Source organism: Meriones unguiculatus, chromosome 10 (genome assembly GCF_030254825.1).
Source record: "Meriones unguiculatus strain TT.TT164.6M chromosome 10, Bangor_MerUng_6.1, whole genome shotgun sequence".
NCBI classification, from domain to species: Eukaryota; Metazoa; Chordata; class Mammalia; order Rodentia; family Muridae; genus Meriones; species Meriones unguiculatus.
In genome coordinates this window covers 32,775,835-32,803,735 of record NC_083358.1, presented here as the reverse complement: position 1 = coordinate 32,803,735, position 27,901 = coordinate 32,775,835, and the positions used below count along the sequence as shown (strand labels likewise).

At 46.3% G+C, this 27,901-nt stretch overlaps 1 protein-coding gene and 1 pseudogene across 1 annotated transcript in view; one reads left to right on the top strand and one right to left on the bottom strand.

The window, feature by feature from the left end:
* Positions 1-13,440, bottom strand: part of Kifc3 (kinesin family member C3) — a 90,761-nt gene extending 77,321 nt beyond the window's left edge. Inside the window, exon 1 of the mRNA XM_021641588.2 lies at positions 13,304-13,440. Within this exon, the coding sequence (XP_021497263.1) occupies positions 13,304-13,411 (108 nt within the window). The 5' untranslated portion in view covers positions 13,412-13,440. The remainder of the gene's footprint in view (positions 1-13,303) is intronic.
* Positions 1,274-27,218, top strand: LOC110551172 (large ribosomal subunit protein eL31-like; annotated as a pseudogene).
* Positions 27,219-27,901: the final 683 nt, after the last annotated feature.

Sequence of the window (27,901 nt, the reverse complement as noted above, 5' to 3'; positions counted from 1 at the left end):
GGGATTAAAACCCATTTTCATATCAAGTCCAGAAGAGTTCTTTACAAAACAATTTAAAAATGCTCTGAGCGATTGTGTTTGGGCCATCTTTATTGTTTACTAAAAACTGGATGCCAAAGTTCCGCTAGTAAGTCCTTATTTTTTTATGTCTATAGCCTGGAAATTCCAGTGTAACTGGGGAGTCTGTTAAAGCTCTAAACTCATTTTGTCCAGATGAGAATGCACTGTCTGATAGTATCCTCATTTACTCAAGGTTCTGGTATGAAACTAGGAACAGGGCTGGTTTACTTGAGGGAAGGACCATCCAGAGGGCTGAGGTTCCGGACCAGCCTTCAGGGTGTCTTATGGGGGGGAGGGGACTAGAGCACAGGTTTGGCATGTGCAAATGGGACAAAATGGGAGTGGAGTAGGGACCCACCTCTGCCTGGGGTAGGTGTTAAATGCTGGCAAATTGCTGTTAAGATCATGATTACTGTGAATAAGCTCCTTAAGCTCCTACTGAAGCATCAAAGAAATTGGGAGTTGGGGCAATCTGATTCCATATCTGGCGGCAAGCCAGCCATTACCCCAGTGCTTTCTCGGCCTTCCTAATGCCACACGCAACCCTTTAATACAGTTCCTCATGTTGTTGCAAACCCCCTCATCATATCATTTTCGCTGCTACGCCATAACTGCGATTTTGCCTCTGTTATGAATCGTGATGTAAATATCTGATATGTGACCCCTGTGAAAGGGTCCTTGGACTCCCAAAGGAGCCACCGCCCACAAGATGAGAACCACCGCATTGTCCTCCTGTCAGCATCAGCTGCTCAGGAGCTCTTGGAAAATTACATAGCCCCAGCCGATTGCCTCTCTCCTGGAGACGCAGTAGCTGCAGCCTGAACTGTCTGGACAACAAGGGGCAGACATTTTGCTGCTGGAGCCTTAGTAAACTCCAGATGATCCTACAGCCATCTTCACCCAGCGGGAGGAACAACACTTGCACTAGTGGTCCAGCAAAGCGACCAGAGTGACTGGTGCTAGAGACAAAACAGTGACTGGTGTAGTCACAGATCTTCATCTTTGAGCAAAATGTGGTGCTGTTACTACAATCGCCCCTTCTGTTGGCGTCTGGGCAGGCTGTTCAGAAGGCACTCTTGGTGAGCTGGCTGGGACACAGATACCATGCTGTGCTGTCTCCTCTGGTGTTGCAACATCAGGCCCAACAAAAGCCCTTCAGTCAGTCTCTGCTTTTCACGCGCCTAGTTTTAGTAGCGTGGGCTGAGCGGTAACAATGGAAAGCAGCATCAGAGAGAGCAGCGAGGCAGCAAGGCAGCGAGGCAGCGAAGAAGCTGCTGAACAGTTCAAGAGAGTGCCCAGGGCAGGAGCAACGGCAGACAGAGAGCTGAGGCTGAAGAAGGAAAGAAGACCGTAAAGAAAGAGAAGAGAAACTGCAGGCCCTGGTTGCTATTAGAATTTTGAAGATGTCTGGCAGTGGTGGCACACACCTTTAATTCCAGCACTTGGAGGCGGAGGCAGGCAGATCTCTCTGAGTTCAAGGCCAGCCTGGTCAGCAACAAACAGCTTTCCCAGCTTGGGCCTGGCAGAACGACTCCTGCAAAGAAGGATGGAGAGAAGAAGGGCCGCTCTGCCATCAATGGGGTGGTGATCCGGGAGAACGCCATCAACATCCACAAGTGCATCCATGGGGTGGGTTTCAAGAAGCGTGCTCCTCGGGCACTCAAAGAAATCGAAAGTTTGCCATGAAGGAGATGGGGACTCCAGATGTGTGCATAGATACCAGGCTCGATAAAGCTGTCTGGACCAAAGGAATAAGGAATGTTCCATATCGCATCCTTGTATATTTGTCCAGAAAACGTAATCAAGATGAGGATTCACCAAACAAGCTTCATATGTTGGTAATTTATGTGCCTGTTACCACATTCAAAAATCTACAGACGGTCAATGTGGATGAGGATGTCAAATAAAGTTGCAGAACTAACAAAAACAAAACCACAAATATGTACATATAATGAAACTTCTATGATGATTTAATTACTTTTCTCTTACCCCCTTAAACATTAACTCTAGAATCTAAGAAGGTTCTTCCCTTTGCCATTGGCTAGAATGTACCTTTTCTGTCTTCTAAGAGCTGAGTGATCAGAGGACCCGGGAATTAACAGTGACTGACTGTGCACATTAGCGCTTACACTCTCAGCTCCGTGGGCCTGACTGCAGGGCTCAAAAGCCTTTCAATGGCCAGCTTGATGAAATGAAAAAAGCACCAGCACAGAGGCACCGTTCTGGGGTCTGTCTGTGGGGACATTCCCAGGGAAGTTTAACTGAAGAGGGCGGAGCCATCCTGAGTATGGGGCAGCGCCAGTGGGCCGAGGGCCTGAGAAGCACAGAAAGCAAACTGCGAGCACTTCCTGCTGCCTTCCCTGCTCGGAGGGGCTGCACTTTGAGACGGTGAGCCAGAACCCTTCTTCTTTTCATTTGCCTTCTTGTTGGGTATTTTGTTAACAGCCACGAATAAGGAAGCCAGTGTGTCTCTTTAGCACTTCTCGGAACCTGCCGCAGACAAACGGATACCTCAGTCCAAAAGGTAAGCTGTAAATAAGCAACACAGCCGGGCGTGGCGGTGCTCACCTCTGCCCCCACGACCTGAGAGCCAGATAGAGACTGCGCTAAGTTTGGGGCCACCTCGTTTACGTAGCTGGTTTCCGGCCAGCCAGGGCTACAGAGTGTGTGAGCGGGTGTAGGAGAGATGGCTCAGAGGTTAAGAGCACTGGCTGCTGGGTTTGATTCCCAGGACCCATAGGACAGGTCACAGCAGCTGTAACTCCAGTCCCAGGGTATCCAATGCCCTTTTCTGGCCTCTGAGGGAACCAGGAAGGCACCGTGGTCTACAGACGTACATGAAAGCAAAACACCCATACACATAAAATAAAGGTTTCTTTTTAAAAAGGCAAAACAGTCAAACCCAGCTTTCAGATTCCACTCTACTCATCAACTTATTTCTGTCGAGCAGTTTCTTTTTATTGGTTGACTGTGATTGACAGGGTATCACCACACAGGCCACGCTGGCTGCCAACCCGCAGAGATCCACTGTGTTTGCCTTCTGAGCACCAGGATTAAAGGCATGAGCTGTCATGCTTGGTCTTTTATTTCTTCTTGTACAGCCTAGTTTAATTGAGATAAATTACCTTTTAGGTAATGATAATAAAACTTTTTTTTTTCTTTCAAGATAGGGTTTCTCTGTGTAGCCTTGGCTGTCCTGGACTTACTTTTTAGACCAGGCTGGCCTCAAACTCACAATGATCCACCTGCCTCTGCCTCCCAGAGTGCTAGGATTACAGGCATGTGCCACTGCGTCCGGCTTAAGATAATAAAATTTACAACCATCCTTTGAGATAAACTGCTGTGTGCATGCATGCATGCACATGTATGACCAACTTAATTAGCTTATAAAGCCCTTATTACAGTGGTTCTCAACATGAGAGACTGTATTAAACGGTCACAGCATTAGGAAGGTCGAGAACCACTGCTCTATGTAGCCTTGGTAGGCCTGAAACTTGGTATGTAGCCCAGGCTGGCTTCCAACGGACAGAGATAGATCCTCCTGCCTCCTGAGTGCATGAGCTCCCATACTCAGCTGCTAGTTTTCTCTTGAAATATGCATGTCTTTAATTCCGGCAGTCAGGAGGCAGAGGCAGGTGGATCTCTGTGAGTTCCATCTCAGTCTGGTCTACATAGTGAGTTCCAGGACAGCCAAGAGTATGTAGAGAGGAGAGACCCTGTCTCAAAAAAAAAAAAAAAAGAAAGAAAATAAAAGAAAAAGAAAGAAAGAAACTAGCAGAGCCCTGCTACATGCCTATAATCCCAGTATTCAGAAAGCTGAGGCAGAAGGGTGAGAAATCAAAGCAACCTAGACTACAAAATGAAGTTTGATCTTAAAAATAAGTAAATGCATTTTAAAACTGGTTGGTGGTAGAGCACACCCTTAATCCCAGAACTTGGGGGCAGAGGTAGGTGGATCTCTGAGTTCAAGGCCAGCCTAGCTTACAGAGCAATTTCCAGGAAAGCCAGGGCTACACAGGGAAACCCTGTCTCAAAAATTAAAACAAACAAACACATAAACAAAAACCAACTGAAAGTGCATTTGGGGCTGGAACACAGCTCAGTGATTACAGAACCTGTCTAGCACGCACACAGCCCTAGGTTTAATCAGCAACCATAAAAGCAGGAAAATCTCAAAAGTCTAAGACAGGCAGATTATCATGAATTTGAGGCCAGCCTGGGCTACACAGTAAACTCCAAGGTAACCTAGGCTACAGAGCAGAACTGTCTCAAAAAGCAAAACAAAACAGTAGACAGCAGAACAGGCATGGGGCGCATTTTGTAATCCCTGTAATTTGGCAGCTAAGGCAGGAGGTTCATCAGTTCAAGGCAAGCCAGGGCTAGACAATGACACTAAAGTTCTGAGTGAGTTGTTTGACAAGGTTGTGCCTCCTGGGAGTGGTAAAGCCTTCTCCACTGGTGAGGCTCACAGGGATGGCACAGCCTTCCTGTGGTCTATGTGCAGATATAGATGGTGTGTGCGGAAAATGTCCACTGCACCCTTCTTCCTGCTCCCCCCATGGTGCGTGCAGCTGGAAGTCTTCCCTGCTGAGATGACTCCGGGGATCAGCCAAGCCTGCCTCCTTGTTTGGGGGATTATGATAACCTGCCTCTTTCTTTATCAGTGTGTACCAACCCCATCTCCCTGTTCCGATGTGTGCAATGCCATCTGAGGGCCCAGACCACCCAGTCTCAGCTTTCCTCTGTCTGTGTGGCTGTCATTTCTTCATTTCCTTGTTGTCCCTAGTCAGGATTCTGGGACCCAAGCTGTGCAAGGATGCAGCAACACTCTTTTGCAGAAACAAAACAAAATAAAACCTGTACACAGTAAATAAGTTAAAATAGTACACTTGAAATATTTACATAGGGCCTGTGTTGTATTTAGGATTTATTATTGATATATCTTTTATTAATGCTGCTGTTAATCCTAAACAGCTGTATAACCAAATCACCACACAGAGACTATGATTTATTTAATTAACCTAGAACACAAGGATAGGCAATAGTTACTCCATCCTGCCCTCATAGTTTCCTAACATTTAGATTTCCCACATTATACTTGCTGTTTAGTGATATATTAGGTCTAGTCCATCTCGCCACATTGTTCCAAAATCTCTGCTCCTGCCTCTGTTCTCTCAGCTCTCTTCCCCTTCATCCTCCTCTGCCTCCCACCTTCCGTCCTCTGGCTCCTCCCTCTCTTCCTGCTTCCTTTCCCTTGCTCAACATTGTGGCTAGTTGCTTTATTTTGGCATGTTTACACAAAGTTGAGACAGGTGATGCTTAGAATAAGTATCACAATGCAATGCTGGGATTGAAACCAGAGAGTGGGGGAGAGAAATCAGCATTTGAATGAACAAGGGTGAAGTGTACACATTCCACAAGAACATTATACCAGCAGGCCTGTAAGATGGCTTAGCCAGGGAAGGTGCTAGCCCTCACCTCCCGAGTCCCATTCCTGAAAACCCACGTATGGGTAGAAGGCGATAGCCAGCTTCACAGAGCTAATGTGAACGTTCACACTGTGACACACCATACGGAGGCACACACACTAACAATAACTGCTTTTAAAAGTTTTAAAGTAATCTAAAAGACAACGTAAAGGGGCAAATGGAGAAATAAAAAAATAGAGGAGACAAACATAAAAACAACCCAATGGTCAACTAGATTCAAAAAATATAATTACATTAAATGTAAATTGTCTTCAGGACAGCCACACAGTAAAACCCTCTTCTTGAAAAACCAAAAACTAGCCGGGAGCAGTGGCACACACCTGTAATCCCAGCACTCTAGGAGGCAGAGGCAGGGAGATCTCTGTGAATTCGAGCCCAGCCTAGTCTACAAATCGAGTCCAAGAGAGCCCAGGGCTCTGTTAAACAAAGAAAACCCTGTCTCAAAAAGCAAACAAACAATAACAAAAAAAAAAGGAAAGAAAGAAAAAGCAAAACACAACAACAACAATAAAAAATAGTGCATTGTCTGAGTACACCAACTGAAATGCAAAAATCACTAAACTGTTTGGTTTGGTTTGGTTTGGTTTCTGAAACAGGGTCTCACTATGTAGCCCTGTTTGCCTTTATCTCATAGTAATCCTCCTGCCTCAGCCTCTAATATACTGAGATTATGTGTAGGACCTAATATGGCCAGATTTAAATTGGGCCTTTTGTTCAGTTTGATTTTTTTTTTTTTTTTGGAGACCAAATTTTGCCATAGCCCAGGCTAGCCTCATCCCCATGCCAATCCTCACCTACTCAAGTATTAGGATTATTGGATTATGCCAGTCTATCCAACCCTTGTTTTGTTTTGTTTTGTTTTGTTTTTGAGACAGTCTCACTCTGTAGTCAAAGCTAACCCCAAACTCATGCCAGTGTTCCTGCCTAAGCCTCTCAAGTACTGGAATCAGAGTCATGAACCGTTACACCCAGCATTTGAATTCTGATTTCTAAGAAGACCCCCCCTCCTAAGAAGTACTTCACATACAATGGCAAAGGAATATGACACCTAACGACAGAAAACTTCATACCATGCAGGGGTAAGGCCAGAGTGCCTATATTAATATTAGATAAATACCAAAGCAAGAAAGTGACCAGGAATAGAGTGTTATTACATAATGAGAAAAGGGTCAGCTTGTCACCAAGAAGAAAACCTCGTCCCATGAGATGCTGTCGGCAAGTCTTCGCAATCACTCCAGAGGCCACGGATCCTGTCAGAGCTAAACCAGCTCCCTCGTAGAGAATGACCCCACGGAAACATGAAGAAACTCCCCAGCTGGACTGAAAACCACTGATTTGGGGGGTCACCTGATCAGGCGGTACACTGTTAGTCTCCGCTGCCTTCTTGAAAGACAGCACCCCTGCTGTGTGTGTTGTCTCCGGCTGTCCTTTTTAGGAACCCCCAAAACACTACCTTTTTGCTTGGGCCTGCAGATGACAGACAGGTAATTAGGATGGATGAGAGGGCGGCCTTTCCTTCGCCTGTGCCTGTCTCCTCTCCGCCATAGCCTTCAGGTTAAATTCGGCTGAGTTCTACACGTAAGCATGTTAAGCATTTGAGAAATGTGTTGTCCAAAATTATAAAAGAGGGTTAACTTGACCTAGACATGCCTCATAGGTCCCTTGCCCAGTCTTCCAGGCTAATGACACCCACAGCCACCATGACTAAGAACACCAGACCAAGAAGGCAGTGAAAAAAGGGGCCTCCTGAGTGCCTGGAAGAGCCCTACCTAGCAGAAATGTCATGAATATTCATAATATTAATGTTATGAATATTCATTCCTCCCATTTACTGGCCATCTCTTCCCTCATTATTCCTATCTAAATAGGGTAAAGGAGCTGATTTCATTGATTTCTTTATTGTTTTGTCTTATGATTTTTTGAGAAGCAACCCCTCCTCCCCATGTAGATCAGGCTGGTCTGGAACTCACAGGTAGTTTAGGCTGGCCTTGAACTTGTGACTCTCCTGCTTTAAGCCTTTGACCGCTGAGCTTGTAGGCATTTGCTACCATGTCCAGCTGGAAAACCTGATTCAGGAACAAAGGTCTCTCCTCTCCTTTCCTTGCTCACTGAACACAGCCTTCGCCCTCTACTGCTATACAGTCTTTATCCCCAGCACCCCTCTCTCAAGCACTGGTCTTTCCACAGAATGAACACCCGGACCCGGATCTAGTACCTGCTTCCCCAAGAAGACAGAACCATCCTAAACACACGCGCCTAAAAAAATAGCCTCAGATAAAGGAAGCAAAATCTGTAGAAGCTATAGAAGAAATGGGGAAACACACCGTTATAGTTAGGGACTTCAGCACACCTCCCTCAGTGATTGATGTTATGAGGAGGCAAAAAATATACATAGCTATGGAACTGAGTCATCCCAGCACCTGAACGGACCCCATTGACTTTTATGGAATCTTTCATCTAATAAAAACAAAATACACAGCCTTCTCGAGGGCAAGTAGGATACTGTTAGACCATGCTGTAGGTCATAAAACAAATCCCAATATACTTAAAAGGAGCTCATCCTTTTGGTTGTAAGCCCAGCCTTTAATAGCTAAGCCATCTCTCCTGCCTTCTATAAAAGACTTAAAATGATGTAAAAATTGTTTTCCAAAAAGGAATTAAATTTGAAGCCAATAGAAAAAAAAATACCTGGGAAAATACTTAGGAATAAATAGTATACTTCTTTAGTTTGGTCTAATTTTGTATTTGTATTTTGTTTTGCTTGAGGCAGGGTCTTCCTCTAGGGCCCTGGCTGGCCCAGAACTAACTGTATAGACTAGCTTTTCAAACTGCAGCAATCCCCCTGCCTCTGCCTCCTGAATGCTGGAATTTTACAGGCATGTGGCACCGTACTTAGCAGCAGCACCCTCCTAAAGTGGGGGTCTTGGTCTGAATAGAAAAACCATTCAAGCCAAACAAAAATGAAAACACAGCTTATGAAAATTTGTAGAACTCCGGTAAATAGTGCTTAGAGAAAATTTATGGCATCAAATGCTTACCTTAGAAGAAATAAGAGCCACTGTTGAAAAACTAATCTAGATAGCTCATGGTGGCACATGCCTATAAGCCGAGCCCTAAAGAGGGAGAAGCAGGAGAAAAGGAAGTTTTAAAGCAAGTTTGGGCTACCTCAAAGTCCTGTACACACACACACACACACACACACACACACACACACACACGAGAGAGAGAGAGAGAGAGAGAGAGAGAGAGAACTAATCTTCCTCAACAAACAAAATAAGCAAAAGCAAGGAAATAATAAAGCTAAGAGAAAAAAGTCAGTAACATTGAATATGCTGAACATGGGAAAACAGAAAGAAAAAAAGAACAATGAAAACAAAAGGCGAAGGCTGCTGTGGTGGAGCAGGCCTATCTTAGCTACTGCGAAGGCTGAGGCAAGACAACCACCTAAGCCTGCAACTTCTAGACTGAAACTGGGCAGGTGACTCACACTGGTGATCCTAGTGTTTCAGAGGCAAGGACAGAAGGATCATCACAAACCGGAGGCCACCCTGATCTACATAGTGAGCTCCAGGACAATACATAGAAGAACCAGGATTCTAAAAGACATTTAAAAAAAAGGGGGGGGGGGCGCTATGCCAACCTGAGCAGCAAGTGAGGTCTTTGTGGAGAAACACACACACACACACACACACACACACACACACACACACACTCACACACACAAAGCTGAGTACAGGGGTGCCTGGGAGCCTACTTATAACCTCAGCAAAAGTATTACAAGTTTAAGAGCAGCCTGTGAAGCAGGGTGTGGTCTACAGAGTGAGTTCCAGGACAACCGAGGCTGTCATCACACAGAGAAACCCTGTCTTGAAGAAAACTAAACCGAAAGACCAGCCTGTGCTACACAGTGAGGCTCTATCTCAAAAACCCAACAAAACAAAGAAAAAAACCAAAACAAAAAAACAGAAGCAGATTCTTTGGCAAAATCAATAAGAAGGTGCAACATAGAAATCTGACAATTCAGGAGAAAATGGACCAATTTGTTAATGCCTCAAACTGCTACAATTCCCCTAAGAGGAAACGAAAAGGCTAAATAGTTCTATACCCATTAAAAGTTGAATGTCCAGTTAAGACCCATCCCCGGCCAAATAAGATTCCATTCCTTAATCCGATATTTAAAGAAGCTACTAAAATCTGTTTTTCATACTGTCAGAAAAATAGGGGCGTCTAGGCCTGATGGGGCACACCACTAATCGCAGCACTCAGGAGGCAGAGGCAGGAGGACGGACCACTGTGAATTCCAGGCCAGTCCTGTCTACATAGTGAGCCTTGTGACAGCCAGGAAAAGAAGAAGAAAGAAAGAAAACGAGGAAAATGAGCACCTGTAAACTGCGCTTTCCCCAGCCGAGGCCTTCCTTTCCGTGAAGCTTAGAAGCATCTGAAGCTGACTTTGATTTTATTTTTTTTAAATTAACTAATAGTTAATATTTGGAGACAGGATCTCACTACGTAGCGCTGGCTGGCTTGGAGCTCATTCTACAGAGACATAACTCTTTCTGGAAATGTTACTAGAGAACTATTTTCCCCAGACCCCAAATAAACACTGGGGTGACTTCTTTGCTTGAGTATTTTCTTGCTTCCACTTCCAAATTCAGCTGTGTGGCATTTGCTCCCTCCCTCCCTCTTCCAAAGACAGGGCTAAAGCTATTGAAATGGCATGGAGGACTTTTAATTCATTTTTTTTTTTTTTTAAGGAGGAATGGAGACTCAGTCTAGAGCATTTTCTAGCATGCTGAGGCCCTACCTCTATATTCCATCCCAGCACCAGCCTCCTTTGCCCACAGAAAGCAAACAAAGTTTAAAAAAAAAGTGTCACTTAATGAAATACTAATTATAGTTGTTTGTATTCAGCTCTCGGAATCCCCCCAGGGGTCTCCTCCGCTCCTGCTGAGCTACCACAGAACCCGTGATTATGCCCGCCACGTTGATCTTAGAAATTTCCCTCATTCATGCCATAGTCACAATGTGCAGACAACCGTAGGTAAACTAAAATAACCACTAATAACAAGGGTTGGTTTCATTTTTAAAAAGCGTTCCTAGCCAAGTGTGGCGTTATGAACTCATAATCCCAGCCCTACAAAGGTGGAGATGGGAGGATCCGGAGTTCAGGGTCACCCTTGATGAAACAGGAAGTTCAAGGGAAGCCTGGGTTATCTGTGACCCTGTCAGATAGAACAAGGGACTGGAGAGAGAGTGCAGAGGTAAGAACAGCCAGGGCTCTTCCAGAGAACCTGAGCTGCTTCCCACGCCCACTGCTGCAACCCCAGCTCCAGGGGATCTGACACCTCCAGCCTCCAAGGGCCCCTGTACGCACACGCACATGCCCCCGCCCACGATTACAAGGCAGACACTCAGCTCTGATGAAAGCCTCCTGGCCCTTCCTTGGAACCTATGGGAAGGTGGAGCAAAGTTCAGAAAAACCAAACCAACTTGAATGGAAGGAGCTCACACAGTCTTCCCCTCTGCCACCGAGCCTCAGCTCCTCGCCCACAGACCACTGCAGGTGCAGCTCCTCAATCCGGTAAATCCGACGCAGTTGGCCAGGGCTAGTGCTCCCAAGAAAACTGCAGGCCAGGAGAGCAAAGGGTCCCTAAAGGTGAGACTGCTCCAGGTTCAGGAAGCTAAAGTGCTGGCAGGCAGCGTGTGCAGACGGGAAGAAAGGAAGGATGGGCTGCTAGGAGCACAGCCCGCAGGCGGGGTGGGCTTCCTCTCGTCTGCCTGTACACAGCAGCTCCTCCCACCCTTCAGCTCACAGCAGAAGAGACACCTCAACCCTGGACAGTGGTGGCAAGGCACTAATGCCTGTAATCCCAGGCAGAGGCAGGATAATCTCTGAGTTCGAGGCCAGCCTGGTCTCCATAGTGAGTTCCAGGACAGCCAGGGTTACACAAAGAAACCCTGTCCAAAAAAAAAAGCACCCCCTCTGAAAGAAAGGCCTCTCTCACCATTCTTATGTCCCCATGTAGGATTAGATTCATAGATTCAGGCATGAATTCAGAATGGTTCTCTATTCCCGGAAAAGAGCCCGCCCTGAGGTCCTGTCATGTCACCTGAGCTCATCATGTTAAGGCTCTGGAGGCTCCTAGGGAGCCCAGATCAATCAAGGCACAGTACAAGCCATGAAAAGAGAAAGTGACCAGCTAGCCATGCTGACGTGTGCCTGCCCTCCTAGGACTCTGGCGGCTGAGAAAGGAAGATGGAAATCTGGTGGCCAGCCCGGGCTCCATCACAAACAAGGCAAGGCAAACAACAAAACCAACAAGCAGGGGTGAACACCAGCTCTCTCAGAAAACATCAAACAGGTTCAGAAACCTGTGTAAGCCCGACAAATTCACCGGGAGCCTCGAACACGGAAAGGGCCATCATTTTGCCCCAGCTTCCCTGACACACTGCACTTTGATTCAGTTTGCAGATCTTTTAGTTTGAGATGCCAAGCGACGTCCTGGGTATTGACGGGCTAAATCAGTGCCCGATCTAGCCCTAAGGAAGCAAGGGAATCTGTACTGGGAAATGCTTCTAGACACCTAGCCATCCCTGAATAACCCCCTTTCTCCAAACCCCAGACATTCTGTCTATCCAAGCACAAGGCCCTGCCTAGTTGCCTACCACAAAGGCCACTTGAGGCTGAACTCCATGACAGTGAGCCAAGGAGAGAGAAATAATGTCCTCAGTCAGTGGTGGCAGCCAGAGGAAGAGGGCTCTGAGGGCAGAAGAATTTGGGTAATTAAAGACACTGGGGCTGGGTGTGGCGGCAAATGTCTTTAATCTTAATTCTCGAGGGGCAGGTGGATCTCTGTGAGTTCTAGGTCAGCCTGGTATACATAGTGAGTCTAGACTAGCCAGGACTATGTAGTGAGACTCTGTCAAAAAAGATTTTAAAATGGGGGGAAGAAAGGAAGAAAGGAAGGAAAGGAAGGAAGGAAGAAAAAAAGGAAAGAACAAACAGACAAAATGACAGGGTTTGGGAGGTATAGCCCAGTGGTAGAGTGCCTGCCTAGTAGGCACAAGGCTTTGGGTTCCAAATCCAGCACCTCAAAAAAGAAGGCTAGAGAGATAGCTCACTTTTAAGGTTTTTTTTGTGCACAATGGTCTGTCTGCATGTAGACCTGCTCGCCGGAAGAGGGTACCACATCTCATTACAAATGGTGGTGAGCCACCAAACGGTAGTGGGGGATCAAACTCATGACCCATAGACGAGCAGCCAGTGTTCTTAACCTCTGAGCCATCTCTCCAGCCCTGGGAAATTGACTTATAATGCTAATCAATGCTGTGGGTGGAGTCGGGCTGGGGAGTATTCTAGCGTGGCCCCCTTTAGTTGAGAGATTATTGGCTCTTTGGAATCCATTTGGAATGCCATTAAACTAAAGGCAATCCCAAGGGCCAGTGCATGGTGGGAGGAGAGAAATCACGCCTACAGGTTCTTCTCTGATCTCCACCTATGTGTGTGCTCCTGCTCGTGCATAAACATATATATTTATATGTATGTATAAATAAATAAATGTTAACTTGAAAAGGCAATTTCTGAACTCTTACCCCCCCCGAAACATAAATTTAATTAAAGTCATTTTTCCCAAGCTTGATAAGTAACACCAGAAGTCTAGCAGAGAAACCTGCCAGGGAAACCTGTCTTACCTGAAAACCTCTCTCTGCTTTCACCTCTCCTCCCCACTGTCCCACACCCTTTTGGTTCTCACCTCATTCTGCTGTGCGCCCCCAGTCTCCAACTCCGACCTGTTCTTGTCTCCTGACCTCCATGAGGCTGCCACGGTCCCCTTTCCAAACAGCAGCTCAGCCCAGGACATTCCCTGAGCTAGCTAGCTGCCTTCCCGACTGCCCCACAGCCTTCGGGCTAAAGTACAAATTCCTAAGCAGAACACCTCCCTGAGGGCTCTCGGCCGTCCCCCTCCTCCCTCCCCAGCTGGCTCTGCCAGGCGTCCTTTAGTTATCTGTCACAACTGGCCGCCCTCCAGCCAAACCTTCCAAGAGTACTGCCCCTCAAGAACACGCTGTTTGGAGACTGCAGAGCCCCTGTGTCTTTCAGTCTCCAGGGTTGTCTCACTAAAATCTTCCCAATCTTGACACTCAAGGAGCTAAAGCAGGAGGGTTTGAAGTTCAGGGCCGGCTTTGGCCGAACAGTGAGACCTTGTCATAATGAACAGAAACAAAACCAAAAACTTTCCCTTTAAAATCCTGCCGTAAGGACTGGGCGTGTGGTTCAGAAGCAGAGGGCCTGGGCTCTGTCCCCAGCACCATAAAAACCTCTGTCATAAACCACATCTACACTGATTTTGGGATCTTCATTGCTTTATTTCTTAAGAGAGAGTTTCTACGATCCTCATCTCATGTTCTTTATTCTCTCCAGAACCCTGAGCGATCTGCTCATGGCTTCTTTTAAATTTTGCTGTATTTGTTATTTTGGTCTGATGAGACACTCACACTGCAGCTCAGACTGGACTTGAGCTATGTAGTCCAGACAGGCCACCAGCTCATTGTAATCTTTCTGCCTCAGCCTTCCAAATACTGGTGTGAGTCACCACTCTAGACTATTTGAACTTTTTTGTTTTCTGCCGGTGAGTTCGAGGCTGGAGTTATACACATAAACCCTGTCTCAAAAAACAAAAAACAAAACAAACAAAAAAAAAAAGTTTTCCAGTTTTCTTCTTTCCTTCTTTTTTAGACAATTCTTCAAGGCCGGGAGAAGGAGGACAGTACAAACCCCGCTTCCCGTTTCCGAGCTCTGCTTCTTCCTGAATGGTGTGATGATGTCGGAAGCTAGGAGCAGATTATGGGAAGAGAAGAGGCAAGAACTGTGAGATTCTGAATTACGGATTTACCCTGCAGCCTTGGTTGGGTCCAGCAATCAGGCCTGGGCTTCAGCGGTCTCCTAGGGTCTCTGGGGGTGATAACCGGAATCATAGCGCCACCTAGTGGGGCTTGGCAGGAAGTGGTCTAGAAGCAAGGGAGGGGCTGCCAGGGGGAAGCAGAAACTGCCTAGGTGGAGGTGAAGGTAAACAGAAACAAGGCAATTCCTGTGTCCTGTCGGCCTCTCTGTGTCTTCCTCCATTCAGGGTGCCCCTGTGTAGATGAGGATGACCCTAAACATCCGATCCGTTTCCCCAGGTTCCCAAGTGCTGTTTTCAGGGTCTGCGCCCCCACGCCCAGTGTCCGCGCTTTTGTATCTTTTTGAGACAAAGTCTTACGAAGTTATCCAGACAGGCTTTGAAGTTGCCGTGCTCCTGCTTCAGCTTCCTGCGCGTAATGACGGCTTGCACACATGCTGATCTGCAGGCCTATGGTTTTCCATCCTACCTCACTGGGATCTGATGGCGCCCCACTGTACTGAGTGGTGACCCCAGACACACACAGCGTGATAGTAAAGTGAGGCCACTTTATGGAGGCGCTGCACTGTCCAAATCCAAACAGCGCCACTTTGCGCTGACATGCGTGTGTGCATAGAAACAACAGAAAAACTAAATACCATCTCCAGATGTCTCCTTCCTGGCACACATACAACTAACCTGAAAGTGACGGAACCAGGAAACGGTCAGCCTCGCTGTGGGGCGAGTTTTGAAGATGGCTCTGAAGAGAGGGGCTGGCTCTCTGGGCACAGGTGTGTCAGACACTCAAAACAGAACACCATGAGTTGTGGGCCACGGACTTCTGAGGCAGGCCTGTACCTGATTGTTGTATTTTACCTGCGGTTTGAATTATGCCCCAACCTGTAAGCACGGTATGGGCCTCTCTGGTGGTTCTTACTGTTACATAAAGGACAACACGTTCCATTTTATCTGATGAATTCAAAGAGGGTTTGAAACTTACACTGTTTTGTTTGGGTTTTGTGGTGCGGGATCAAACCCAGGGCCTCATACACACACTAGGCAGAGGTTCCACCGCTGATCCGCCTCTCCACCCCCTCACACAAAGCAAGGATGAACAACAGTCTGTCTAGGGCTGGGTAGCCTGGGTTTGATCAGAACGTCTCAAACTCTCTAGGTAGCAGAGGCTTGCCTTAAATCCCTGATCCTCCTGCCTCTAGCTCTTACCATTTTACGCCATGTCTGACTTTTTTTGTTGTTGTCCTTTGTTTTTTGAGACAAGGTTTCTGTGTGTAGCCTTGGCTGTCCTGGATTTGCTTTGTAGACCCGCCTGCCTTTGGCTCTCAGAGTGCTGAGATCACAGGCGTGCACCACCAGGCCCAGCTCTGTGTCTGACTTTTACTTAGTATTTATTTCATAATTTCATATACATATAATGTACTTTGATCATATCACTCATTATCCTCTCCCTTACTCCCTAAAATATATATATATATATAATTTTTTTGAGATAGGGTTCCTTGTGTAGCCTTGACTGTCCTGGAATTCACTTTGTAGACCAGGCTGGCCTTGAATTTATGGAGATCTGCCTGCCTCTGCCTCCCTCCCATCTAGTTATTTGTGTGGGGTGGGATGGCTGCCTGTGCCATGACATGTGTGCAGAGAATGGGGTTTATTGTCGTCTTCCACATGGGTCCTAGGAACTGGACACAGGTCCTCAGGTTTGGCAACAAGCTGAGCCATCTCTCTGGCTGTATCTACTGTATTTTTGAGAGAATTCTCTCTCTCACACCAAGCTGTGTCAAACCGAAAATCCTCCTGCCTCAGCCCCTACAGTGCTGGGGTTATAGAGTAAGGCCTTCCTGGAAAACAAGTTTTAAATAAATAAATATCCACTCTACTGGGGCTTAAATAGTACTGTAGTCCAGTTCAGAATCGTCAGCTTGGTAAGAAAACCCAGATAGGAGCATGCCCACAATGAATCTCAGGGCTTGCAGTTTAAAATTCATTAAATACACATGAAAAATTACCCTCTGTGTTCACGCCATTGAAATGTAAATGTGGTCTTGTCTCCAAACTCTCCTGCTTGGTCCTGAAATTCCATTTGGAATTCTGTCGCCCCATAGATGCCATGCTCATTTCCTCTCTTCTCCTTGATAAGAATTCTCTGCCTGAGGCTCTTTGCAAGAGGCTCTTTTTTCCCCCGTGTAATGAACACTCAGTGGCTCAGGCTTGTCTTTCCAGCCTGCTGGATGTAACTGTCCCCTGATTAATGGACCTTCCAGCTCCAGGAGCTGATATCACACCCGCAAAGGCTCAACTGAAAAATGTCATTTCTTATCCCTGTTGTCCAAGCCCTTCTCTTCCGTGAGCGTTGGGAGCCTCCGGGGACACCCTGTATTTCATGTGGGGTTTTGTTAGTTGAAAGGGTCACCTTATTAGTGACAAATTGAAGTGGATCATTGAATTATTTAATTTGGCAGAAATAATTTCTTTTGTCAGATAATGTGCATTGCACGGTAAGCGTCATCCTACCCCCATTTTTACTTTTCAGTTTTTCACTCCCGACAGTTACACTGCAATGGAACCATATAAATCCATGTGTACATCCATCAGTCTTAAGCAACGCAGATTTTACCTAGAGGTAAGTAAAGGCTTGTGTCTGAGTTAGGGTTTCCAGAGATGTTACAAAACACCATAACCAAAATGAACATGGGGAAGAAAGGGTTTGTTTCATTGTTACAAGTCCACAGTCAGGAGGCCCCAGGAGCTGATGCAGAAGACATGGAGGGCTGCTGTTGGCCAGCTTGCTCCACTTATAGCACCCAAGACCACCAGCCCAGGGATGACAGTGAGCTGGGCCCTCCCCCATCAATCATCAATCAAGAAAATTCCCCCACCGGCCAATTTGGTGGAGGGGGGCATTTTCTCAAACGAGGTTCATTCTTTACAAATGACTCTAGCTTATATCAAGTTGACATCAAACTAGCCGGCACAGCGTTCCATAACAGAGTTGCTTGAGAAGGAAAAATAGTTCTTCGGTGGGACCCCATGCATGTACACCCCACACTTACACAAAATAAATGAATGACTGTAATAAAGATACAGTCCTTTAAAGGAACCCTGGCGGGCTTACTCTGTGATAGAGTGCTTTTCTAGCACTCGGGAAGCCTGGGATTCATCACCAGCACCACACCCTTACAAGTCAAAGGCATGGAGACTGTAGAAATAGAATCTGTAGCAGAACCCAAAGGCGTGTGCTTTGACAGTCAGTTTTGCTTACACGTGTATATAGTCGCTGAGATTATTCAGAGGGAAAACAGAGCTCTCTGATGGCAAATGCGTAGAATCAGGGGCTGCTCCACACAGCTGCATCAGACATTATCATTCTAGGGAAATGGCGGGCAGATGGGTAGAATAATTTCAATAGGATTGAAGACTGGAGAGCCCAAAGTTGTAAAAAGAATGGGTTTACCCTAAAACTGTATTCCAGTGTGTGAATACAGTACTTATGTAATTGTGCTGAGGCCCAAACAAGATAACCAGAGCAGGGGCTGGCCAGATGGCTCCATGGGTAAAAGCACTTGCTATTTTATCCCAAAAGTCCCGGTGTAAGGAAAGAACCGACCCTTGAAAGCTGTCCTCTAACCTCTGTGCTTGTGGCTGGACCAACAGACACACCACACACACTACTAATAATAAAGCCAAAATAACCAAAGCAAACCCTAACTGGACATGGTGATGTACACCTGAGCCCAGCACCTGGGAGGCCGAGGCACCGAGATCCCGAGTTCAAGGTCAGCTTAGGTTATTGAGGGAGACCCTGCTCAAAAACAAAACCAGCCAATGGCCACGTCTTCCAGTCCTTGGGAGACAGATACAGAAAATGTAGATTTCGAGAAGCGAAGACCGGAGAGTATCAGAGTGTGATTTCCACAACCATGAAAAAACAGAAAATGGTTAACAGTTAATGGGCCAACAGAGAACGGGAATCAGGGCCCAGATAGAACGGGAATCAGGACACTGCAGGCAAGGAAGCATGGCACTCTCAGGCTCCACAGGGCCTGGGTCCGCCAAGCCAAGCCAAATTACCAACTTAGTTCCATTGTTGTTGCTGTAACAGAATTCCATGCCTGGATGACATATAAAGAAAAGACATTGATTTCTCACATCCTGGAGGTTGGAAGAGGCAAGGTGAAGGGTCATGTCTTGCTGCAAGACAACACAAGGAAAGGCATCTCACAAGCAGAGAGCACTGGAGAAACTTGATGGGTCAGAAGGGCTGAAAAAACTCCTCCTTCTCACAGCCCAGGCTGGCCTCAAAAGCACTTGGACTTGCTTTGCTCTTCTTTCTTCCTCTTTCCTTTTCTTTCTTTCTTTCTTTCTTTCTTTCTTCCTTCCTTCCTTCCTTCCTTCCTTCCTTCCTTCCTTCCTTTCCTTCCTTCCTTCCTTCCTTCCTTCCATTCTTTTCTCTTCCTCCTCCTCCTTCTTCTTTTGAGACAGGGTTTCTCAGTGTAGCCCTTGCTATCCTGGAACTCACTCTGTAGACCAGGCTGGCTCAAAACTCACCGAGATCCTCCCTCTGCCTCCCGAGTGCTGGAGTTAAAGGTGTGTGCCACCATGCCCAGCAGACTTGCTTTTATAACTAACCCAGTCCTGAAACATGGCTCCATCCGCTTGCCCTGATAGCCCATCAAGCCTCTCAACACTGTTGAGTGGCGACCAAATTCCAGTGTGATCTTTGGGAGGAAACAGTACAAACCACAGTGGGTCCACACCAAATCAGAGCAACATCTAGATTTGCTAAAGGTGCTGGGGGTGAAGTTCAATATAGCTCAGCCCTCCCCTAGAATGCTTGAGGTCATGAGCAAGAAATAAACCAATGATAAGGCACCACCCACAAACAGTCCAGTGTGATGAGAACAGGGCTCTGAGAAGTCTCAGTGATGAGACACTCAAATGAATGCAGTGCAAAGAAGCTCCTGGAAGAGAGCAGATCTGTGTCCTCCTTCCTTCCTTCTTTCCTTCCTTCCTTCCTTCCTTCCTTCCTTCCTTTCTTTCTTTCTTTCTTTCTTTCTTTTTCTTTCTGTTTTTCCAGACAGGCTTTTTCTGTGTAGCCCTGCCTGTCCTGGACTTATTTTGTAGACCAGGCTGGCTTTGAACTCAGAGCTCTGCCTGCTTCTACCTCCCCAAGTACTGGGATCACAGGCGGGCATCACCATGCCCAGCTTTAGCTCCATGGCTTTCTAAAGTAGAGAACATAAGGACTCAACCAGCTTCTACCAGACACTAAAGTTTACCAAACATCTAAGCAATGCGTACAATGATCATCTCCTCATTTTGTTACTTTGTCCTAAAACTCTCTTCTGATTATACTCCTCCAGTGAATTTTCTTTAAACCATCTGGCAAGCATCTAAGGTAAAATAACTACCAAGGAGAACGACTGGGACTCCTCCCGACTCTGGGCACTGACAATTGCACCATGCAGCGGCGTGTCACCTGCTGACAGATTTACTACGGCGGTAACGCTGCCATTTTCCCATCAGCAAAGTCAAGCAGATATTTTTAGGGCTGGCTTATTAATTAGAATTGGGTAGGTGCCCTGTCATTTCCCCCTCCCCCACCCAGAGCTGGAAATCCGTGATTCAACATCCTTTCTGCCTGGTTTAATTGTCCGCAGAGGAATTAGTCATTTCTGGGCGATGACTTGCAGCCTGCAGTGGACATTTCAAATCTGAATCACAGTTTCCAGCCGTCGCCGTAGTTGTCATGTGATGCTCATGAATACTCAGAAATAAACGATCTGCCACTTTTATTTTTGACCCCCCTCCTCCAGCCCCTGATTCTATCCTTTCATATAAATGCAGCATGCTGATGCTGACATTACAAAGTACAGCCTCTGGGTCCAGCCTCAGGAGCTCAGCCATCTCTTCTTGGCAATCTTCTCTCCTGGCAGGCACCACTTACTGATGGATCTGCTGAAGGCAGTTCAGTATATTATCCTACACCGAACTTTAACTGAGATACATCTGATTTTAAAGTGCTTAAAATTTGAGAGGCAAACAACGGAACAGTAACCAGAGGGGAGATGAGAAAAAAAAAAAGAAAAAAAAAAAGTCATACACCTAAAGCAAGGCACAGAAGTCAGAGAGACAGCAAGAAAGCCCAGTGATGGGGAAAGCATGCTAAGGACCTCAATTCAGAGTGCGATTCTACACTCTTGTGTAGAGCTTGAGGAACGCATGGCTAGGAATAGAAAAAGAAGCTGGTGTGGTGGTCTGTGCCTTCAATTCCAGCACTTGGAAGGCAAAGGCAAGGTAGAGCAAGGCAGAGTTCAAGGCCAGCCTGGTCTATAGAGCTACACAGCGAGATCCATTGTCCAAACAGCTGGAGAGGTGGCTCAGTGGTTAAGAGCACCGGCCGCTTTTGTAGAGGACCTGGGTTTGATTCCCTGCAATCACTCTAGTTACAAGAGACCAAATGTTCTCTTCCGCTGTGTGGACACCAGGCACACATGTGGTGTACCTGCATACATGTAGGCAAAACATTTATATACATAAGAAAATAAGTGTTAAAAAGTAAACAAACCAAGCAGACTTCTTCAGTAACCATTAGCTGGCAGTAGCGCCTCACTCAGGAGTGGGCTTTCCAGCATCTGTGATGTTCTGTGCGGGGGGCCATGGCTCCTTTTTACCTTTTGAAACAGGGGCTTTATAAGTAGCCTGGGGTGGCCTTGAACTTACGCTCCTCCTGCCTCTGCCTTCCAGCACTGGGGTGATAGCTGTGCCCCATCACACATGGCTGTTTCCTGAATGTTTTCTTTGTATCGGTCTGCAGTGCTTTGGGTTTTGTGCAATCCCTCTGCCTTCCAAACTCTCTTGGGTTTCAGGAATTAGGGAGTGTGAAAGCTGGAGGCCCAAGCGCCCTGGGACTCCATACGTACCTGTAATTAGCTATTCAGCCATGTGAAGAGTTAATTGCTTTCACTGGAAAGGATGACAAACTCTACCTTTGGGACAGGGACAAGTGGCTGCATCTGAGCTTTATAAGTAGCTTTATAAGGGGCTTTATAAGTAGCCTGGGGTCCCTAGGTCATTGCTCAAGGGCATTCCTGAGCTGCCTCTTCAGGCAATTACAGGCCAAATGGCACAAAGTCCCAGACTTTAAAGACCTCTGAGTTTTGTTGTTGTTGTTGTTGTTTTTCTAGACTGGGTTTCTCTGTGTAGCCCGGCTGTCCTGGAACTCCCTCTGTAGACCAGGCTGGCCTTGAATGCAGAGATCCACCTGTCTCTGCTTCCCAAGTGTTGGGATTTGAAGGCATGTGCCACCACCCAGCTAACCTCTGAGTTTTCAAAGGAGTCTGGAGTGACTTCACACTGTGCTTCCTGCTTGTGGGGGACTCCCGTTCATGAGGGAAGATGGGGATGGCCACCTTCTTCCTTTCTGCATTTTTAGTTACACTTTAGGTTTTATTGTGTGTGTGTGTGTGTGTGCCCGTGCACACGGGCGCGTGCATGACTTGGCATACAAGTGCTCATCAGAGGGCACTTTGAGAAAGTTATGTCTGTCCTGCTGTGTGGGTCCCAGGGATCACGCTCAGGCTGTCGGCTTTGGAGGGAAGTATGCACCATCTCTCTGGCCCTCTCTTTTATTGGTAGAGAAATGAGATTCTTTGTCTTTTCACCTGTGGCGTGGCCCATAGCTCGTGGAGATGAGCAAAAAGATCAGGAGACGGCAATGCATTTATTACTTAACATCCAGACAAAACTAAGATGCATGTTAAATAAGCACTGATCGGGGACAGCAGGCTGTGGCCAGTCCCTTCTCTCCCCGCTTAGCAGGCACTTGGGGTGGAATCTTGCCAAGGAGTACTGACTCCTCCCTTGGGCCTGCAAAGAAACTGAAGGAACATGAAGCCCTAACATCTGACTGCTTTATTTTGGGGCACTTGCTTGTCTCTGCTTGTAGGCCCTTTGTCACCGAGTGTCTATCTAAATACTGCTGATAGACAAGACTGATAGGAAACACCTGCAATGCCAGTACTCAGGCAGCTGAGGCAGGGGGATTGTGAGTTTGAGGCAAGCCTGGGCTGCACAGCTCCAGGTCAAAACAAATGGGTACAGCCTAACCTACTTCATTTTCCTTTACAGCTAAAAGCACACAGAGAAGGATAGCAAAGGCACATTGCTGCAGCTTTTACAATGCCCTGTTCCAGACCCTCCCTGCCCCATGGTGGTGGTGGTGTCTCTGGACATTTTATTCCTCTTCTCATGTGCACCGGTTAAATCGCCTCTGCTTTCCACCAGCTCTCATCTCTTTAGCTGAAATTTTGGGATGGGTGCCTGAGCCCAGTTAACACTCCTCTATCAATCAGAACTGACTGGAGAAGTCAGTTCTTTTTATATAAAGCATCCATTCAAAAGCTTGGGCCCGCCTCTCCAAGCCATGGGGTGCCAAGACTGCACCCTAATTCTGCAGAACAGGAGCCACTGGTCTCTGCCTAAAGATGGCAGGTGAACTACACCCAACTGAATTTCAGTTTCAGATAAGTAACACAAACATCATTTAGCATAGGCACATAACAAACACTTCATGAAATAATGCTCCAGAAAATATTCATTGCTTATCAGATATCTAAGTGAAATGGCCATCCTATGTTTTTGTTTCCAGAATCTGGCTCTGATGATGGCCAGGGATACTGCCAGCAGCACCTTCAGCCCACTGAGGCAGTGAGATATGAAGGGTATATTGTTCTTCCCTTCATTTTGGGATGCTTAAAGGAGGTGGTACCCGACATAGTGAGTCAGGAGATGCTCACATCTACACATTTAGGTCCCTATTAGTTAATCAAGTGTCTACTTAACATACTTTAAACTTTTTAGATGTATTTTTTATATATATGAATGTTTTGCCTGCATGTATGTATGTGTACCACAAGCATGCCTTGTGCCCTCAGAGGTCAAAAGGCATTAATTCCCCTAGAGCTGGAGTTACCAATGGTTGTGGGTTACCAGGTGGGTTCTAGGAAGTGAATCCTGATCCCCTGCAAGAGCAACCAGTTCTCTTATTGGAGCCAGCCCTTCAGCCCCTCCCCACACAAGTGTTCTTATAAGAATCTGTAGAGGTGAAGCCTTCGGGCGCAAAGTGTAGCTAGAACAGTAAAATCTTCTTCTTTTCTTTCCTTCACTCTTTTTTAGTAGTTTGTTGTTTTAAATTATTTATGTGTGGCGTGGGTATGTGCACCTGTGTGAGGTATTCCCAGGGTCTAGAGATATTGGACCCCCAGGAGCTAAAGTTACAATGGTTGTGAACTGCCCGATGTAGGTGCTGGGAACTGAACTCATGAACAATAAACACACTTACTGCATGAGCTCTCTCTCTAGCCTATAAAAGTCAGCATCTCACAGTGCGGCCTAGGCTGATTGCGGAATCAAGGCCCTCTTCCTCTAGCCTTCCAAATGCTGGGATATAGGTGTGCACTGTTACACCTAGCTAAAAATGGTATAAATGAAGGTGGCCAAGTTTAGGTGATAATGTAGGCGAGCACCATGAGTGGGACAGTGGACTCCTGCCTTTCTGGGGACTTTCCACTTGGGTGAATCTGTCTCTAGCCAGCGACAGACTAAGTCCCTTTCCTTTTGTTTAGAATTATTTACTTATTTTGTATTTTTATTCAGGATCTCATGGCCCCTAACTGCTAAGTAGTGAGACTTGAATTCCTGATCTTCTTGCTTCTGCTTCCCTAGTGCTGGTATTACAGGCACGCACCATCACAGCTGCTGTAATTTTCTTTTTCAGACAGGTTTTTTTTTTCCAATCCTCCTGCTTCATCCTCCCAAGTGCCAGGATTATAGGTGTGTGTGTTCCACTCTTGGTTTCCTTTCTGTCTTAAGTTTGAATTTCCTTGTCTATAAGTTGAGTCTGATTATTTCCTTCCTGGTCAACTTGCAGGAGCATAGCAGTCAAAACTGACTGAGAGGGAAAGCTCTCTGAAGCACCAGAACATGGTTCTTTCTTATGGAGCAGGACCAGACTGATAGACACCCATGAGGGGCCTTTGCCTGTGGCCTTTCCTTTTAGTGCTGTAGGGATCTGGGAAAAGCCTGGGGTCAAAGAGCCTTGATACTCAAGTTTACCTCCTTAGACAAAGCCCATCTCTTCAGTCAGCTGACCATCCTCTAACAGGCATTTGACCTCTGTCTTGGTCAAAACGGTTTATTCTCTTCCCCAGTTGCCCTCTCTGGTATTTACATCTAGAAACTAATACCTGTTTATAAACAGGTTTTGAACAGAAACCAAGACCTGTGCTATGCTGAGAGTCACACCCAGAGTGGGAGGCCAAGATCTTGAGAAGCAAATCATCCGGAGACTCCAGGAAGTGCCTCACCTACTCTGCTAAGGCCTCTCCAATTGTGAACAACAAAAACCAAGTCTGACCCATTGACGTATAGACTCAAAAGACACAAGGCAGCTTATGGGATTCAAGGGAAAAGCTGAAGATCAGCCCAGGAAAGGCAGGAATACAGACACCCGTGGAAACTGAATGGGACTTCATTTCTCACCTGCTCAGAGGATCTAATCTGAATCTATCTGACCGAATCTACCTTGTGCTCGTCTCCGTTCATGGCTGATGTCAGGGTCAGAGAGCAGCCTAAATAATACAGTATACAGTTGTCTTATGTGATGGGCACTCTGGTGTAGAGTGGTCTCCGGGTTGAGTTGGTAAATATTTAATGACCCACATGTCTCATTTTGCACAGCTGTTTGTGTGGTGCTGGGGATCAAACTCAGGATCTCACACTCACCTAGGCAAATGCTCTACACTTCAGCTATATCCCTCTGTCCTGATTTTCTGGCTCTTTGGAACCAGATGTCTGTTTTAGCTTCAAATACACTTCTCCACCCCTACCCCCACCCCGGCCATGTAACAAAAGAAGAAAAGGCAGCAAGGATGGAGTATCCATTTTATCAAGACCTTCCATCCTCCTTCCTTTATAGCCTGTGGTCAGAACTGGGTCAAATGCTCACCCCTATAACAGGGAAGGCTGTCAGGCAAGTGTAGAGCAAGAGGAGAGCAGGCAGGGATCATCTTAGGACAGGGCTCTTCTCCTGGACTGTCATGCTCGGCGCATAATTAAATCGGTGTAAGGAAGAAGAACTAATAGCTCTCAAAACCCAGCTTCTCTGTTGCCTCTTTGAGGCCGCCATGCCTGAGTGACCATTTGTTGCTGATATTCCTTCTTGGAGAAGATAACCAACCAATGGTGTGTTCGAGTCCGCCTAATTTACTCTGGGGATCCATGATCTTATTAGGCATACTTAAAAGTATGGGGGGAGGTGACAGGCAGGAGCACATTAAAGCAGCCACACCAGAAGGTCTGCACTTGGCACGGATGACTCCCCTTAGGCAGGTCCTCCTCCCCCCTCATCCTTCTCCACCTATATCCTCTAGTCTTTCCCAGAGCCCTTGAAACCACATGCAGTTAGGACAGAAGTGCATATAACTGGCTGGGCAGGGTAGCTGGATACTCAGGTGACAGTCCTGTGACTCCCCTCCCCTCCTTCCTTTCAGGAGGGAAGGTCAACATTAACAAGGTCAACTGGGGTGATGTTTGAGGAGCAGCTGAACTCCTGGAAATGGTGGCAGTCTGGCTCAGAGGCTAGTCCTGCACAACACCAGGCAGGATGGAAAGGCAACCCTCCCAAAGGATCCTGGGACTAGAAGCTAGAGGATGGGAGATGGAAGATGAGAGGGAGAGAAAAAAAAGTACATCTCTACTTTTCTCTGCCACTGGCCTTTTCAGACACTGTGTCATAGACTGTGTTCATCACTTATTACTTATTTGATTGTTTAATATTTATTTTTTTGCAGCTGTAACAAAACACCTGAGCAACTCATCTTCCAGGAGGAAAACCTTAACTTGGCTCCTGGTTTCAGAGGTTTAAATCCAAGGTCAGTGAGATCTGTTGCTTGGTGGGGAGGTAGAAGACTTGGCAAGAGCAACAGAGGAGGCTGCTCATGTCAGCCAGGAAGCTGAGATCCAGAGGAAGTGACTGGAGGCAAGTCAAACCCTTCTAAGTCATGGCCTGGGAAGTCAGGCCCCAGCTTCCCCAGTTCCCACCACTTCCCAGTGGCCCATTCAAGTCCAAATCCATCCATGGGTAAGTCAGACCCCTCATGATCCAGCCACTTCTCCAAAGCCCAGTTCTGAACACTTCATGGAGGACCAAGCCTTTAACTCTTGTGCTTTTGGGGAATATCTTGTATCACAATCACACCACTCACCTTGCCAGGACTGGCTCTATCATTTGTGGGGCCCAGGACAAACAAAATGTTGGACTTTGTAATAAAAAAACATCAATTGTTGGTATAATGGTCTTGTGGAATGTATACAATTTACCCTTGTTCATTTCAAATGCTGGTTTCTCTACCCTACTACCTGGTTTCAATCTGAACATTGCATTGTAATGCTTATTCTGTCTCAAGTTTGTGTAAACATGCCACCATTTGTTCTCTGCATTGTCAATAAAACAACCAGACACAATGCTGAGCAATGAAGAAAAATAGGGTGGGACATCCTGGTCCGGAGAGGAGGAGAGAAGAGAGGGGGAATAGGAGGCAGAGATCAGCAAGAGAGGACTTGGAACCATGGGGAAAGATGAACTGAACCTAAGATATGACTAAAAGCAAGTATAATGTGGAAAATCTGAATGGAAGAAAACTATGCAGACTTGGAGGTTTAGGATGGAGTAATTGTTGCCCAGCATTGTGCTCTAGGTTAATTAAATAAATCCTAGTCTCTGTGTGGTGATTTGGGTATAAAGCTGGTTTAGGAATAACTGCTGTTTAACTAAAAGATACATAATAAATATTAATAATCAACAACAATAATTACAAACAGAGGTCTTTTGACACAGAGCCTTGTCTGGCTACATGTCCACGAATCCTGCCCTGGGCCTGTCATCCGAGGAGAGCATAGTTCAAAGTTAAAGCAATGAGCAAAAAGAGTGATGCTGGAAACAGCACATACCTGACTTCAAATTATACTCTAGAACCATAGACACAAAAGCAGCATGGAACCCACACAAATACAGACATGTAGAACAACAAAATAGAAGACTCAGAAATAAGCCCATGCAGGCCTGATTTTTTGTTTTGTTTTGTTTTTTACACAAGTACCAAAAGCATATATTGGAGAAAAGATCACCTCTTCAACAAATGGTGCTGTAAAAATTGGATATCCACATACAGAACAATGTAATTGTATCCCAGCTCTCGCCTTTGAGAGGATACACAGACCTTAATGTGAGATCTGAAACTTTGAAGCTGCTAGAGGAAAATAGGGGGAACACTTTAAGATACAGGCAGAGACCAAAAAAAAAAAAATGCTTTCTGAAAAAGGACCCCAATAGATCAGGGAACAGTAGCAAGAATTGAGAAATGGGATTGCATGAAGTTAAAAGCTTCTTCATGG